At 36.9% G+C, this 18,684-nt stretch overlaps 1 protein-coding gene across 9 annotated transcripts in view; it reads right to left on the bottom strand.

The window, feature by feature from the left end:
* Positions 1 to 18,684, bottom strand: part of CACNA2D1 (calcium voltage-gated channel auxiliary subunit alpha2delta 1) — a 434,706-nt gene that overhangs the window by 234,250 nt on the left and 181,772 nt on the right. For all 9 annotated transcript variants that reach the window (XR_012629126.1, XM_074869856.1, XM_074869858.1 and 6 more), the window contains exon 4: positions 3,657 to 3,716. Coding sequence is in view for 8 of the 9 variants with exons in the window: in XM_074869856.1 (XP_074725957.1) it covers positions 3,657 to 3,716 (60 nt within the window). In the remaining variant the exon portion in view is untranslated. The remainder of the gene's footprint in view (positions 1 to 3,656; positions 3,717 to 18,684) is intronic.

Here is an 18,684-nt window from a genome sequence, read left to right as displayed (position 1 = left end):
ACCACTCAGTCAAAAAGGAATTGGCTGGATGGCTGCACTCAAAAAGTTGTGGTCAATGGCTCGATGTCTAGGTAAAGACCAGTGACGAGTGGTGTCCGTCAGGGGTCTGTATTGGGACCAGTATTATTCAGCATGGGGACATGGGCAGTGGGATTGAGTGCACCCTCAGCAAGTTTGTGGATGACACCAGGCTGAGTGGTGTAGCTGATACTCTAGAGGTAAGGAATGCCACCCAGAGGGACCGTGACAGGTTTGAGAGGTGGGTCCATGCAAACTTCATGAAGTTCATCAAGGCACCTGGGTAGGTCAATCTCAAAAATGGATACACACTGGGCAATGAGTGCATTGAGAGCAGCTCTGTGGAGAAGGACTTGGGGTATTGAAGGATGAAAAACTGAATATGAGACAGTAATACACACTTGCAGCCCATAAAGCTAACTGTATCCTGGGCTGTCAAGAGAAGTGTGGCCAGCAGGTCAAGGGAGGTGATTCTTCCCCTCTACTCTGCTCTTGTGTCCAGCTCTGGGGTCCCCAACATAAGAAGGACACGGACCTGCTTGAGCGGGTCCAGAGGAGGCCACAAAGATGATCAGGGGGCTGAAGCACCTCCCTATGAGGACAAGCTGAGAGAGTTGGGGTTGTTCAGCCTGGAAAAGAGAGGGCTCTGGGAAGACCTTATAGCAGCCTTCCAGTACTTAAAGGGTTTACAGGAAAGGTGGGGAGGGACCCTGTGTCAGGGAGTGTAGTGACAGGATGAGGGGTAACAGTTTTAAACTGAAAGAGAGTAGATTTAGATTAAATATAAAGAAGAAATTCTTTACTGTGATGGTGGTGAGGCACTGGCACAGGTTGCCCAGAGAAGCTGTGGCTGTCCCCTCCCTGGAAGTGTTCAAGGCCAGGTTGGACGGGACTTTGAGCAGCCTGCTCTAGTGGAAGGTGTCCATGCCCATGGCTGGGGGGTTGGAACTAAATAATCTTTAAGGCCTTTCCAACCCAAACCACTCTATGATTCTATGATTTATCAAAAAGTCAAAACTTAAATTTTTACTTGTTTATCTTTGCTTATCTTGAAGTAGCTGGAATATAATATACCATAGTACTAGAAATACTGGAAGAAATTCTACTCTCATTCAATTACAAATAGTAGGGGAAAGGGATTTTAGTAGTTGTGCATTTGTGCTTTTATCAATGGTTTAGTCCCAACTTCTTTTCTAAAAGGCAAGCAAATTCTCTCCTTTAGACAATTCTGAGAGTCTTTACGTTAAATTTTTAGCTGAAATAACAAAAATGAGGCTGTGGGACCAAATCTGGGTCTTGAAAGATTTTTCCCTGCACTAGCTAATTTCAAAAGAACGTATATGAGGATGCTGAATTTTTATTATACTACAACATTAACCTACAAATGAAATCTTTAAAAATCTTTAATGCTTACATGCTTCTTTTGCTGCAAACTGTGCAATATTCATAGTTTCAATAAGGTATTAGAACAGGCACTCTGTTCTTTTGATTGACACATCCCTCGTAGCTCTGTATAGAGCTTGGTATTATGGCCAGCCCTCTTTGCCCTTCCTGTTTTGGATTTGTTCCACTGAGATCAGCCCATACATACTTCACCAGAAGGAATGTTTGTGATATTTTCTCCTTAAAACTCCACTGGGTATTATTCGGCTGCAATCTGACTGTCATGGACATTGCTGATTGTGGGCTCATTAGAAGCAGAAATAGATTGTCCCAAAGAGCTTCTTTCTACAGTGACTCATGTGCAATGCCACTGAAAGGGCTTTCATCACCCAAAACCAAATCCCAGACAAGAAATAGACCATGTACAGCATGATGCAGACCATTCATAAAGCTATCAGAAGTACTTTAAGAGACCATATCCACAGAAAGTTTTATGGTATATCTTCTATTTTCAATCACAGCCATTAGGAGAATGAATCTTCTAGTGAAAATTAAGTTTATCAGAAAGATCCGTGGGCAAACTAATTTGAGCAGGCATTTTCTAAAAAGTAGGCCAGAAGAGAGGAAAGATTACTGCTGGCAAAAATGGAACAAATTAAATTATAAGAGGCTTAATACATTTATTTGAAATTTAATTGCATAACCTAATGTCAAGGTTATTATATGGTGCACGCTGTTCTCATCCAAATTCAAAACAGTAAAGCACAAGCTCGGTTTGCAGTTACTTTATTATAAATCCAACTGTATTTTTTAATTTTATTCTGACCACAGTCTTTGACTAAGCCACAACATTAATATAAGATCACATTTCAAAATTACTTTGAGATCTCTCCTTGGCAATGAATTCTGATAAGACCAGAAGCCTCTCTGGTGTGACTGACTTCTACTGCAAGTAAAGGGCAAAAAGAAAACCAAAAGCTGAGATGGTATGGTTGATGTGATACCAGTGTGTACAGTAAAAAGCAAAATTATTAGAAAGAGCATCTGACCGTATTCAGACTGCTCTGCACTGAGTCCATCAAACGTGCAGGTTTTGTTTTCTATTCAAAGCAGAGACAGATTAGCAGAAAAGGTCGTTGTAGCATACTCATTATTGCATACCTATGGAATATGCATTCTGTGTGTTACCATGTATCAGAAGCTATGCCTGTGCAGAGAGCACACTTCAAAGCATTCAGACTGTGTCCAGACCCTCTTTGCACTCCTAAAAGCCAGTCACCCTAATCCGAATTATTTGGCCTGACCTTAGGGGTATTTTTTGCCTGTTTGTTTGCAGATCTCCAAGTGTCTGAGGAGCACTGGATCAGAAAGGATATTACATAAAATCATTGTGCACTTAACTGTGTGCCACTATGATTCTAGTGGATGTGCAAACACAGTCTAGGTTTGTAGCAGCACCACATAAAAGCCCCATTTGCTTTTATTTCTGAAGGAACAGGCAATGAAGGCATAATAAATGACTTAGACACTTAGTACGGAGCTGTAGCCTAAAATTAACAGGCTTATAACCATGCAGTACAATACTAATTTGACTTGATCGGTAATCAAGAACTAATGTATAATTTACAATCATCTCACTTGTTTTTCAGTAAAGTCTGAAATGATTGAAGAAGATAGTTTAGTGTTTGTCCAGGTTAGGGCCTCTTTCAGTAGTACTAAAATATTGAAGAGCAGAGATGCAGTTATTAAAGTAGGGAACGGGATTCTAAAAAAAAAAGTCTATGACTCCCAATATAGACAGTCATGTAGATAACCAAATCCTTCTGTATTAAGCTTTTTCCTGGTTTGTTTTTTTTTTTTTTTTTCCACCAAATAAGCAAAAAACAACTTGAAAAAAATCTTTTCTATGATTCTGTGTTTCAGTGCTTGGAGTAGCACACTTTTAACTGTCAGTAACCATCACTCAGATGTCTTCTCTGTAATCATTCCTTGTATATCAAAACAGACGTCTTGTGAACACCTCAGCGCTACATCCCTGGGTCTGCAAAGCTCCCTATGAGCTTCTGAAGTGAAAAGTCCATTTTATTCTCTACACACCCAGACCAAGACTCCATTTACTGAATAAAATAAAATGCCCATTCATAGTCAATGACTCCTTCTGTGGTGATATATAAACAACATGTTTGTAAGACTATAGTTAAAGTTTCAAAGAGAAAAAATCCAAGAAGATTAAAAGGAGAGAAACTGAAACTTACCCCAAACTCATCCCTCCACTGATGTGATGCTTGGTTCTTCTCTGCTTCTTTAGCGAGGCGCTGAAGACCAAAGAGAGAGAGGACATACATTTTAGTCTTTACTGATTCTTCTCATAGCAAAGTCTTTCTTTTTTAATTTCCTCATATGCAGGTTTTCTCTATATAACTTTATATATACCTATGCTTTTTTGCACTTACTTGAAAATTATGTATATATGAGTAAAGATGCACCATCTCATTTCAAAAATGTTTTCTGTATTATTTGCTTATTTAAGTACTGTAATGATGCATTAGAAAACTTAACCCTCATTCCAACGTCATTTAAGAAGTTCTAGTTAAATTCAAAATCCATCACTAGCCTTCTGAAAATACTTTCTCCTTACACACACCATCTTGCCTTATATGTATTAATTTTATCTACCATCCAATGACAAGAATTTATTATAATTTTAAAACACTCTATTATGGACAGTTATTTCTCCCTTAAATTATTTAGCTTCAATTACAGGATGTTCTGACATCCTTTGTGATTATTAGGGACCCATAAAAACTCAGTAATTTGGACTAGCTATAGTCTGGTCCCATGGACTGAATACACATTAGCAGTTGGAGAGTAATAGGCATGCTCCTAGAGGACATTTTTCCCATCTAATTTAATTTGAAAGAAATCCAGTTTGTCCACTTAGCCCCATGGGAAACAAAGCACAGTTCACAGGAATGATCAGATGATGCTCTTTCAAATCAATCCCTCGTACAGACACATCCATTGGGTTGCTGACATGTCTCTCCTCATACAAAACTATAAGTCTTTGAAAAAAAGCTGTTTATACATGCTTACTACAAATTTGCGTATAAAAGTAGCCAAGCGTAATGCATGTTCTCCAGCTGAGCTGCATCCAGCATCCCCAGCGCCAGCAGCCCTGGAGGCAGGCACCCATCCTGAAAGCAAGCAAGCTCACTCTGAAGAAGCAGCTACCTGATGTGAACATAGTTCATGTGGACTCGGCCATGTCCTAATTGTTGAGTGACTTACTTTGAGAACTATATTACTTTATAGTCCAATAAAAATTTTAGCAACTGCTTCTGGGGAGTCATGGTCCCTTTCTAACAGAATAGCCTGGCTATATCTACCAGGTAACTAGGGATGAAAACACTTTACTATTTAACAGTATGTGCACAGTAAGCCTGATGATCCTTTTAATATTCAGACCAGTTCCTACACAAAATGAACTGGTGGTCTAAGTCGCATTTTCAGTTGAGTCAACCGTCAGTTCTTGCTAACAACCAAAAGGAGTATGACCGGAAAGTTCACATAAACTGGAATCGCAGAGATGGTGCTGTCAGAACCTCACCTCAGTCCCATCCACGACAGCAACTACTATGCTATCTGATCCCATGAGGGCAGTCCCTGTCATCCCCCCCCCCGAACAACTATCAGGATGACAAATTTTGTAAAGTAAAACTTAGGATCTTTTCCTTTCTTTTACATTTACAATCATTCTATATAAACAAAAAAAACCCCAACAAACCTGTGTGCTCTGCTGCTGTAAGTATCCCCACTTGTTTTATTGTCAGTTCAAATGATTCTTAGCTAATAGGAAGCTACTAGCATCTTACAGGCATTGCCAATCAGAGTACCCTCCAGAGTAGCCACGTATCACATTTACAAAAGAAAAATTATGATACAATTTGATGTATTACACTGGGAAAAAGCACAGTACAACTCTCCGTTGACTGCACTGGACAAACACCTCAGATACCTACAGTATTTTCAGTTTTCTGGTAATATACTAGAACAATTTTGTTCATTTAATTTCTTCACCCAATATCACCAGCTCTGCATCTAAATTTCCATATCCTCTGATGAGTTCAAGCCAATTAAGTCATGTTTCACCAAACTGTAGCAAAGCAAGATACGAACTTACTACACATGTAAATAGCTGCAGCTAACACTGCCCTCAGATTTCCCTCACAGTCTGCTTCATTGCCTTAAGGTACCCAGAGAACTGCAATTTTTTTCCACAAAAGACAGTAGAACCCAAACGCACAAACTGATAGATGGATTATGAAGAGAAATATATAATGAGCATTAACATTACTATGTTAATAGTTTAGGTGGAATGTATGTTCCGAAAGTTTAGGTGGAATGTATATTTAGAATGTATTTACTAGTATTCCCTGGCAGATATAGAATTAAAGACTAGCCAACTTGATATCAACCCAGTATTGTTTTCCTTGAAACAGATCATCTTTTCTATCAGCAATTCCTACAAATGCTACACAAATTATTAGTAGTCAATATAGTAGCTGTTAGCCAGGACTAGAATAAATCTGTAAGTTGAGTGGTCACAAGAATAATTTATTTGATCTCTCAAAATGGAGATAAATATTGCATTTTCACCTTCTATTACTGCAACAGAACAATCCTGTAATTCTGTATGTTCTATATGTAATTCTATATGTTCTATGTAAGTTACATATGCAAAAAACATACAAGATCATTTCCAGTACTAGTAACTTCTATTACCAGTCATCTACAGAACCCTGATCACCCAGTTCATCTCCAGCAGCAGACTCTTTTATCAACGTTGATGTGCAGGCTATCACAAGGACACAGATCATGCATGGACTTAATTTTCAAGAAATTAGTGTTTTAAAATATATGGGTTGACTGATAGGAAGTCTGTGCATGCAAAGAGCAGTATCATTCTCTCCTGTGTAATACCTTATATTTTTAGGAAAGATAAGGGAAGAGTACTAAATTTAATATATATATATATATATATAATGAGGCTAAGGTGTTCTCAGAAATTTTTCATTTCTGTGCAAGAAGAACCTTGCTGCCTCAGCAACATGGATTCTAATAACTGAGACATTCACCCTTCCACAGAGAGAGCTCTGTTAAGAGCCAGATTAAGAAGTCAAGACTCCTGGGTCAAAACCAGCTAGATTGTGAAGCAAACTCAAGTTCCCCATGCCCTTTATTGTGACACAAAGGAGAGACTAATTTTTCATCCCTCTCAAAGAAATCATGCCTGCTTCCTTTTGAGGTATGCAAATGTCAGGTCTTGCCTTCCCTGTTTTGATGGAAATGTCTCTGGAGAATGCCAACAGAGGAGTGACACAACAGCAGGCTGACACCTGACACTCCCCATGTCCCTCTCATTACAATGAGGGTTTAATAAGGTAACACCTTCTTTAAAACCATGACCCACTGCAGTTCCCTAAAGGTTTCTCTAGCAAATACTAAAATGTTGAGATTTGTATTTTTATATGTAAGAAAATAAGCAGAAATTATTCTAAAACAAATAAGCAAAACAATATTTCTACACATTAGGTTTTAATCATTTGTTACTCCATGCCTTTGTATGTGTGCTGCGAAAACGAAAGCTGTGAGATGTTTTCAGGCCTTGAATGAAGCTCTATCTAAAATCATCTTTTTAGAGAGGATGAAAAGCCAAACACCACTAAAAAGAGGAAAAAGAACAAAACTAACATATAACAGAAACATTCTGGCTTACTTCATATTTTTAAAAAACCTACATTCTACAGTCTGCTGGAGAACAAGTATTCTCAGATTATGACAATGAAACTCAAATTACTCTGAAGTTGTACATAAATTGAGAAACCATGACCAGGAAGAGAGGGCTGCAAAAGCTCACAAATGCTGCAGCGTCTATTCCTATGCTTTTGGAGGATGTTCAGTGGCTGTGAGACAGTGCTTCTAAGAGATCAAAAGGGCTGATGTCAGATTTAACCAGTGAGATTGACACAGTAGCTGATGTCAAATTTAAGGTGCTTGAAAACACCATTATTAAACAAGCATTTGTTTAATAAATGTTTCTAGATAAAACAATTATTTCTACCTCTTTTTTTTTTTAATATTTTAGCTTTGTTTATATAATGAATGAGAACTGCTCTCTCCCTTGCTATCGTCTAAATATGTTGTAGGGTGCATTATTTTTAGGAATTTTCAGAATAATTGAAGAATAATTATCCTTTGAAAGACAGTCACTGCCCACAAATAAGTATTTTAATCAAACTTCGGAAGAAGTCAAGAGTTACCTTCCACTAGATTTCCTTAAATCTTTCGAAGAGAATGGTTATCTTTAAAGCAAAACAGCTATTGGGAAAGACAGATAAAATGCAAATGTTATTTACTCCACCAGCCTATGAACTTTTCTTTAACTTTTAAAGGGATTACAAAAAATTACACACACACACAAAAAAGCAAACCAGCAACTAAAAAAACCAAAGCCTAGCTGCCTGTCAATCTCAAAACTGTCCATTTTTGAAGGTATCCCCAGGTTCCAAGTGCACGTTACTATCTCTGAGAGACAGCCTTTGATGTGGCACAGACTGCAAGAGACCTGAAGAATCTTTATCTGATCTGTAAAGATCAACTCCCGAGAAGGCCTATTCATCTTCTACCCTTCATTTTTGTGCGCATATGTCATATTTTTATCTCCTCCTAGCCAGCACAGAATTCTGCCAGCTAATGGCCCGATTACAATTATATTCAGTACAATGAAATAAATCTTTTTCTTGTGCTTCTTACTCTCCTTTAAGTATTTTATCTTGAAAATAATATTGGACTACCCCTTGATATATTAAACTATTATAAAATGTGTAAGCTAAGAGTTATTAGACATCAATAGCTTTACAAAGCTTTCTAAAATACCAAATCCATGGATCTTTTATGTTATTTTAAGAAGATAAATACCCAGGGAGAATATATCAATATCAAGCTTAAATAGAACAACGTGGAAACATAAAATGAACTTCAAATCCTGATTTTAAAATATGATTCAAATATTCAAACTTGTTCTTGCTTGAACAGTGTAAAAGGAGTATGTGTAAAAGTGGTTTCAAACACGGTTTTCATATATGCATCTGAAATGCAAATATTGTTCTTCTGTAGATGATTATGACTTGCACATAAATGACAAGGGAGAAGTATGAGGAAAAGATTTTGTAAGACTGGGATAAGGTGTCTGAAGTGCCAAAGGAAGACTGATACTGTTATTTCACTACAGCTTTAATACAGACTGACAGAATTGTGAAGAATTGCATTTTCACCTCAGTAAGCTGTTACATTCTGTATTAAACCAAATGAGAACTATTTTCTTCCACCTTGATTCTACTGTCTTTACTTGCATGGAGTATGTTATATTTTTGTAGCAATTTTTGGTAATGAATTACCCTATTTATTAATTTTCTATTAGCCTATTGTATAAAAAGATCACCCAGTTTGGCTCAAGGGGGTGTGATTTCAACTAGCAGCACTTGCAGACTGGAAGATCAGTAACCCAAAAGTGAGCATGAGAGTGCTAATGATAGCAAGACCATAACCTTCATAGAAATATACGTGGATTTCTTTTTCTTTGTCTTTATTTCCATACTCCCAGTGGGGCAAGGGAGGGGTTAATAGGGACTGATTACCTTTTTACATGTAACTCTTATGAAGATATTTGCTGTATGACCTTTCGCACAAGTGGGCATTCATAATAATTATCAGCACCAAAGCTGATCTAGATTTCTTGAAGCTGTGGCACATTAGTTTTGATAAGATGGTCCCAACCATAAAACAATGTCTTAGATTGAACCAAACACATACCTAATTTTGTTGGTTTAAATTGTAACCACAAGGTTTAAGATCTCCTCTTACAAGTAATTTTTTTTCTTCTAAAAATATTTTGATCATTAATACAGTAGCACATACTTTTCCATGATAATTTGTATTTCCCTACCTCGAATAAGAACTGTTATTCTATGCATTGCTGTAATCCATTATGTAAATACCATAATCCTCAGTATAAGTGTAATGAGAATTTTAATACTTACACAGATTTTTAAAGATTTTTTTTATGGTGACCAACAGTAGGTTTTGGTTTTGTGCTGATCTGTAGTGGTTTTACTTCATGTATTTACATTGCAGAGTCACAGCCTCTATCCTACTCTGGCATCTGCTGTGCCACATGATGGCAATCTGATCTGTGGTCTATTAATGAGGATATCTGAAGCATATAAGGTCACAAAGAGTATGTTTATAATTGGTCTCCCGTATTCAGCATGCACCTCATATGGTATGTTCCCCAGCTACTCTTGGGAGCCAGTTTCACTTCTGTCATCTGAGGCAACAGATGAGTCATATTAATAAGGAAAAAGAGTATGTTAGAGGTCTGCTGACTTACGAAAGAACTCTTCATATAAATTTCTGGCCTAAATTCATATATAATCTAACACAATCAGCAATTAGCACAATTTTTTAAAAAGGTGATGTTATTATACTCTGGACAACAATTCAATATAACACCTCAGACTTTCGCTTCCATTATTAACCATTACCAGCAACCTAAATTGATAGATATGTTTTTTTTATCTAGCTGTAAAATACAAAACTCCACTTTAACTAGTCAATAAATGAAAATTACATATTTTGTGCACTTGTCTAATGCATTTCAAGCCATTTCTGCTTTATTCTCATGAAAAATGATTCTATTTCAGACCTTCTTAATCAGTTTTTTTGTAACAAGATGAACTCATATCCAACACAAAAGAAATCTAATGGAAAAATTTTATTATCACCTGCTGTATATTTAGAAGGCAGAGAAAGGATTTCTGTATCTGTTAGTAACTGTAGTGAAAATCATTCTTTATGATTCAAGACAACCTATATTCATATTGTTTAATTAACAATAGTGAAGGAAGAATCAGGCTGATTTTCCACAGAGGAATTCCAGCTTTCTAGTGGTTTTCCAATTCCAAAGCAGAAGACTTAAAATAAATGAAGCCACTGGTCTAAATAAGATCAGAAATCAATGGGAAGCCAAATCTGAACTAGAGTACTTGAGATTACAATATTGCAAGTTGAAGTTAATGACTTCTGACATGAATAATTATAGGAAAAACTGAAATATCACAGAACCACAGAATCATCAAGGTTGGAAAAGACCTTGAAGATCACCTAGTCCAACCATTAATCTAACATTGAGAGTTCTCAACTATACCGTATCCCTCAGCACTATGTCAACCCTACTCTTAAACACCTCCAGGGATGGGGACTCCACCACCTCCCTGGGCAGCCCATTCCAATGCCTAACAACCCATTCTGGAAAGAAATGCTTCCTAATATCCAGTCTAATAGGGAGACTCTAAATGAATACATTGCACATGTGGCTTTTGCTGTCTAAAATACCATGTGCAATCACCTGTCTCTGACAAAACTGTCATATAAGTAAAGTAAAAAAGGATAAAACCAAAAGACCATTTGGCACAGTAACACTTCTCCACTACATAAAAGCAGCACTTCTCTAAAACATCAACTAGAAAGAGCTCTTCTCTCCTATTTCTGCCTTTCTCTTATTGTGTGGATTTAAGAATTTAGCTAATGGTAACAAATTATCAAACAGAGAAGGCAAAAGCGACATTGTGTCAGTACTTCTTCTACTCCTAAAGGGTGCTGAATGAGTCTTTCTGATATATTATACTATAGTAGGATTCTCAGTTAGATTTTAGTAAGAATCTAAAATTCTTCAGAAGGAGTCAAATGTCCCATTAATATCAAACAATCTTTGATTCTGTCCTGAAAACAAATCACAGAACAGTTGGAACTATATTCACCACTGAAAATCATCACTGGAGAATAAATAAATAAATAAATAAATAAGCTAAAAATCATACATATAAACTTCTGGAAAAGTAGTATAGCTGAATATGCACCTAGGCGAGTGCATAACCTATGGAAATTGCAGGGGGGATGCTGTCAAGTACCAGTTGGTAGCTGTCTGAAGACTCACTGGTTTCCATTTCAGCTTGGTCTCTAATGTTCATAATCCTAATTAGTAAGACTATTAGTACTAGAGGAAAAGAAAACCTGCATGAGCAGTCAATGGGATAAATGAACTGCAGGTGCAAAAACATTGCTGGAGGGCACCTTTCTCAGTACCAGAGAATAGGACAAATCAAATACAGCCACAGTGAAGAACAGAGGGAGCACACAATTGTCTTACGTAAGTGGAGCAGTGAGTCCAGTTCATGAGGTATGAAATATGGTTTGTATGAAACAACCTACAAACTTAATATACAAACTGCAGAATGAGTGTACAAAAGAATATTATATTATTAAGCAGCAACAGGGATGTAGGAAATTCTCATCAGAAGGTAGAGAAGCAGCATTTTGTTAAATTCTACACTTTCCACATTCATGGGGAGAGGGAGGGAGGAAGGAAGTTCAGTTCCCAAGTCTGAGTATATTTCTAGGATGCATGCAATCAGGAGATTTGAGAAGCTGGGCAATATTATGACAGCTTGAAACTGCCAAAATTGTTTCAGTAGAGAAGAGAGTAACATAGAGAGAACCGTAGATAAAGGCATGAAGAAAAATGATCAGAAAAGACGAGTAAGAAATAGTCTGTCAAATGCATCTTGACATCTAGCAGTGAAATTTTGCTAGAGTTGTGCATAGAATCAGCAAAAGACCACTTCTTTTAACATATAATTTATCCTTCTCATTTGCAGAGGTTTCAAACCCTTAGAGCTTATTACATTTTCACTCTAATAATTCATATGCCTTAAATGCAAGTCACATTAGTGTTATATTTTTAAACAAGCTCAAAGTGAAGGACACATGCTGAAACCATTAGACTGAAATTGCCAACTACTCTGACAAATCACAAATTGCATAATACCACCAGCTCCAGTTCACTGCCTGCCTTAGGAAACTCTTTTAAGTTGCACAGCTGAGCTAGTAACTTCACAGGCATGATTAGAAGATGACACATACATTGAGTAGGCATGCCTTGCTACCCTGCTTTTTCAGCTGTAGTGTATGTGTAGTTTTTAGCAACCCAGGGAGAAATCAGGACTATGTAAATTTATCTTAGAAATATCAAAATTAACCTACTCCAAAATGAATATTCTAATATGTCAATAACATAATTTTCCTCTAACTTAAAAAAAAAAAAATTACTTAGATGCAGTTCAGCTTGCTTCACAGCTCCTTTAATACCTCCTTATTAAGTATCCAGTAAAAAACCCCACAAAATATAGACCTTAACAGCTTAAAATTTGTACATGTTAGTAGTTCCATTAAAATCTGACTAGGATCCAAATGGGAATAGACACAACTGAAATACACATGCAATTGCTTTATTTCAAAGGGAAAAGAGGGAAAAGGAACAAATCAAATAAATACCTCTTTACTAAGGACAAGGAGAAGAAAACATTGATATAAGTTTGCATCCTTTATGCAAGAAAAACAGTAACGAGGTCAGTTATCTTTAAACGAACAGGGGATGCATTTTGCCTCATCAAATAATCAAACTGAACAACACATTTAATAGAATGTTATAGTCTTATACATGTTCAATAACAATATATTGTTTTATATCAATATACATTTGATATAACTTGATAACAATATCTGATATATATAAAATATATCGAATATTCAAATTACGGTTTGCAGTATTTTTTTTTTGTCTAAAGAAAATAAAATCAGCATCTTCATCTAGGTTCTCAGATGTATAAAATAGATTAAATCAGAATTTGACTGACTAAAAGTCTGTTAAAAAATGAACCCACTTCCTAGAAATATATAATTTAAAAAACACAGCTGAATAGGAAATGTGGCTTTAACAAGGCAAGATAATGTATTAACAGCATTGCATGTCAAGGAAAAAAATGGAGCAGGTGGTGGAATATAGCTGCTGAATAATCTACTTGATCTCATCAACAGTCAGTGGGTGAGAGCCAAGGAAACATGTTACTGCTGGAACAGCAGAAACAAATGATACATTAATACTGCATGCTATTTTCAGGCAACATTTCCCTAATGGAAGTAATTCTAGTCAAAAGAAATAAAAAGTGTTTAACTGTGAGTTCTGGAGAAAACTGAACACAAAGGAAAACAACCTTCGACTGGCAAATTGTAACAATATTTTTTATTTTCCCAGAGATAATATGTCAATCATGACAGCCATGCTGGAAACACACCAAAGCCTCAACTGCTCCTGCACCTGGCTTTGCATTGGGGTAACAAGATATCCAGAGCTCCTTCATTTCCTTCTTATTAAATAGAGCTTAATAACATGCTGCTTCTAAACTTTCTAAAATATCTTACAAAAGAGGTATTAAACTCTCAACCTTCTCTCTCTACTGGACAGGTTCAAGTTTTAACTTTCAAGCATAGCCTGTGGCATTTTTGAAAACAGTTCACGTCCTTCATCAGTAATTACTCTTCCATAAAGGGCTTCATGGGATTTACTATTTTCTTACCCTCCAACAGAAAACTGTTTCAGATTGTAATATAAAAACACTTTATAATTAAAAGTAGACAAAAATTAAGAGTCAAATGCTGAAAATAGTGTCTTTTACCTTTCCTCAGTCCATTTAGCTTCTGTAGTATCTTCCCATGTCCTTTGACCATGGAAGAAACTCGGCACTTTATGCTTCTAATCAGTTTATGCTCTGATACACCTTCATTTCCCTGCTCTCAAATGCAGGTTTTATCCTAATATAGCTACATGGTTGTAAAGCAACAGTTGCTGAACCTGTAACATAGAACACTTTTAGCCAATGGGATCATTTCTCATCCAGGCACAGGTCCACCAAAGGTATATAAGTATTAAGTATATACCCACAGGAATAGCTATTAAAAGATCCATACTAATAGCAAATGCTATTAATCAGCATTTTATCAGCAAATGCTTAAATATCTTTCAAGATCAACAAGTTCCATAAGAACTGTTCTTTTAGGATGGAATCCTGACCCTACTAAAGTTCATGTGAGGACTTCACTGTTTTCATTCAGATTTTCCTTCTTCTGCCTCAAGCTCTGTGTGTGTGAGATCATGAAATTCATAACTGGAGATACTCTTCTAGATTCAGTGATCACCAATAGCCATGAATAGTTTTGGCCATTATTTCTCTTCAGCATTTCTTGTCATGTCTACGTCATATATTGGACAATGCATCACCTTTTTCTTCTAGGCAGTACAGTGCATTTCTGGGCATTCTTGTGATTATAAAGAAAAATCTAACCTGGTTCAGGTATACCACTAACATCTTAGATAAGGGAGTTGGTTCACATTTCTGGACTAGAAGATCTTAAAAATGGACTTTTATGTGAAAAAATAGTATTTTTCATTTTAAAACCTACAGTTTAAAAACTAATGTTGCATATTGTCATGGCTACAGAAGTATTTAATATCTTTTCACAACCACTGTGAAGTATTGTTAACAGTATATAACATCTAAAGGAAATTAAAGCAAAAAGGAGAAATGTCAGATGCTAGTAACACCTAAGTCCATACAATTTATCCTCTGGGTGAATCAATTGTATTTTCCTTCCAGTTATTTTCCTCCTTTTTATGATTCTATGCATGGCCTATAGCTATGCTTAAAATGTTTTCGATTGACTGTCCTAGTGAGTAATGTACATATTTGAATCAACATTCAAATTATAATTTCCTTCCAATGTATAGGAAAAAAAGAAGGATTAAAAACTGAAGAGATTTTTCTAGTGTTAACCTCACAGGTGACACATTTGAGAACTACTACAAGCAGTTTGGGTTTATCCATGATGACTTCCACCAAAACGTGTTTAATTAGGATGTCTCACACTTTTCTATGTATGAAAACCTAATTGCCACCTTCTAGCACAAAGAACACAATCAAGGAGCATTATCCCATCTCAAAACTGCCTAAGCATCTTTCTCATGTCACTTCCGCATCTGGTGTTATTTGTTTTTTTCAGTCTTGTATGCTTCTTTTTTTATAAAGGAAATATATGTTTGACATTCCTTGATAGCTGAATAGTTACATGGTTCAGTTGTGTTAGGTTAAACAGGGGATGAAAAACAAGGAAAATTAACTTTATTTGATAAATTAAAATGGTACAATGCATTTTCAAGGTTTTTTTTTTTTTTTTTATATTATTATTATGTCACTTGCCAAGTCAGACTTTTATCACAAGTCTCACGATACCATTCTCCAAACCTTAGACCTTGGACTAGATGTTATTCTTATCCATTTAATTTCAAGTATATCTCACCTTCATCCTCCACAGAAAAAAAAAAAAAAAAAAAAAAAAAAACCCAAACCAAACCCAAAAAACCTCATATATATAATCCAGATAATTATGTGTAGGGAAAAAAAATCAAACCAAACTACAAAAGCACAAACAAAACAAATACAAACTTCAAATTTATTAAAATCTCAAGCTTGTCAACATTATACCATAATTTTCAGGGATTTGGCTTTTTCTTTAAAAAAAAAAAAAAAAAATCGCTCTGGAACTGCAAATATTGGCAGGCCCAGACAGATGTGTGATGATGTCATAAATCAGTATAAGAAATAAGAAACTATATGACAATGTAGTAACCACTCCACCTGGCTTCTGGATACACACCCATCCCTTCCTGTTAGCTCAGCTTGGGGCTGTGCAGGCAAAGCTGCTGGTACTCTGACACAAGGTTTCCACGGGATAGCCAGCAGCCAACCTCCCAAGTGCCCAGAAAAGTGCAAAAAAACAAAGAAAGTGGCAACTTCTGCCAGCTCATTTTTTTTTTTTAGCTACAATTCAAAGAGAAGCTACTTAAATGCAAAGCCACTACGGATCTCAATCCATCAAGTGTGCTGTTGTTATCCAACAAAAACCTCTTTGAGGTTGCTCACATTGGCATTCAGTTGCTGGAAAGATCACAGCTTAACTGGAAACAAAGGCAAAAAATGTCACTGATGTTCTGTGTGGTGTCTTCGTAAAAATGTTGTAGAAGGGAGATTTATTTAAACACTCGGTGCTTGAGTTTTACAGGTACTGTATGCTCAGTAATCTGTGGAACGTAGCACTGTATTACACTGCATATGTCCAACTGAGTTTGTAGAAAACATCCTTATATTGTATTTACATAATTAAGTAAGAACTGTATCATAAAACATATGCTCATTTTTTGAAATGTATATCTAATGTACACATCTCTTGCTCTGAGTGCTTCCTCAAGTAAAAAAATATACACTAACTAATGAAAAACAAATCCAACATTTATAATGTAAATAATTTTGACATATGATTTTAGGCTGAAGCACATAATCCAGACAGATGCCTTCTTTACAGTAGCATAATGGTGTTTGATGTCTGCAGTTATTCTGTTGGTGAATTGTTCAGCTAATTAGTTTATTAGCTTGCAGCATTTTTAATTTCTGTGTTTTTAGCCTCAAGAAAACATAAAGAGAAAAAAACCAATAAAAATTTCTAAAGTAAAACTGACAAAAAAAAAAGCAACAAAAAAAACCCCCAAACAAACCAACAAAATAACCCACCTTACCTAAAGTAAGGAAATTTGTAGACTGCTTAAATTGATCCTTCTGATTTCAGACTCCTTCCTACCTTCAAAAGATCACGATATTCTGAGTGATATCTTTTTATTCCCTGAATCATTAGTCATTCTCTTTTGTGATTTTCTCACATAGGTAATCTTGTGCACAGTCTGTAGCCTGCTATTACCATATACAGACATATATACACATGCTTATAAGAATGAAGAGTGGAATATTCTAAGGTGAGCTGGCTGCAGTCAATATAGCTAAGGTTGTCAAAATGCTATAATGACTTATTATAGTGACATCAAACTTTTTGACTCCTTACATGCTGAGAGAAAGACCCAACCTTTTGCCACCTGAATTTAGAAATTCCTTTACAATTTGAGCAATGTCAAATATGACATTGCATGACATTGCATGAGAAACCTGAGAAAATGGGATCTTAGTGTTGCATACCAATTTCTCCTTAAGGCCCTCCTTTCCCCTTCTATAATCTGCATCAGTGCTTCCCCGATATAGTTGTGCCTACATCTGAATATTTTTCTTAAATATGAGCAAACCTAGTTCAGTCATTTTTTTCAGTAGAAGATAAAGGAAAGAAACACTTTCCTCCCACTATGGGCAATACCTTGTAAAGTTAGCAGGAGAAGGCTTCCTAACAGTTCACAGAATCACAGAATCACTAGGTTGGAAAGGACCTTGAAGATCATCTAGTCCAACCGTTAACCTAGCATTGGCAGTTTCCAACTACACCAGATCCCTCAGCGCTATGTCGACCCGACTCTTAAACACCTCCAGGGATGGGGACTCCACCACCTCCCTGGGCAGCCCATTCCAACACCTAACAACCCGTTCTGGAAAGAAATGTTTCCTAATATCTAGTCTAAACCTTCCCTGGCGCAACTTGAGGCCATTCCCTCTTGTCTTATCACTCATTACTTGGTTAAAGAGGCTCATCCCCAGTTCTCTGCAACCTCCTTTCAGGTAGTTGTAGAGGGCGATGAGGTCACCCCTCAGCCTCCTCTTCTCCAGACTAAACACCCCCAGTTCCCTCAGGCGCTCCTCGTACGACATGTGCTCCAGACCCTGCACCAGTTTCGTTGCCCTTCTCTGGACACGCTCGAGTAATTCAATGTCCTTTTTGTAGTGAGGGGCCCAAAACTGAACACAGTCATCGAGGTGCGGCCTCACCAGTGCCGACTACAGGGGTAAGATCACTTCCCTGTCCCTGCTGGCCACGCTATTTCTGATACAGGCCAGGATGCCATTGGCCTTGTTGGCCACCTGGGCACACTGCTGGCTCCTGTTCAGCCGGCTGTCAATCAACACCCCCAGGTCCCTCTCTGACTGGCAGCTCTCCAGTCACTCCTCCCCAAGCCTGTAGCGTTGCTGGGGGTTGTTGTGGCCCAAGTGCAGCACCTGGCATTTGGTCTTGTTGAAGCTCATACAGTTGGCCTCAGCCCATCGCTCCAGCCTGTCCAGATCTCTCTGCAGAGCCTCCCTACCCTCGAGCAGATCAACACTCCCACCCAACTTGGTGTCGTCCGCAAACTTACTGAGGGTGCACTCGATCCCCTCGTCTAGATCATCAATAAAGATGTTAAGTTCTAGTCAATGTAAAATAGTGAATATTTCCAAACAAGGATTTTGCTTCACAACATTTAAATAAAATGAAAGTCTTGTTAAACTGAATGTTTTTCCAGGT

Source organism: Strix uralensis, chromosome 5 (genome assembly GCF_047716275.1).
Source record: "Strix uralensis isolate ZFMK-TIS-50842 chromosome 5, bStrUra1, whole genome shotgun sequence".
Lineage (NCBI taxonomy): Eukaryota > Metazoa > Chordata > Aves > Strigiformes > Strigidae > Strix > Strix uralensis.
This window is presented reverse-complemented; position numbering and strand designations above follow the sequence as displayed.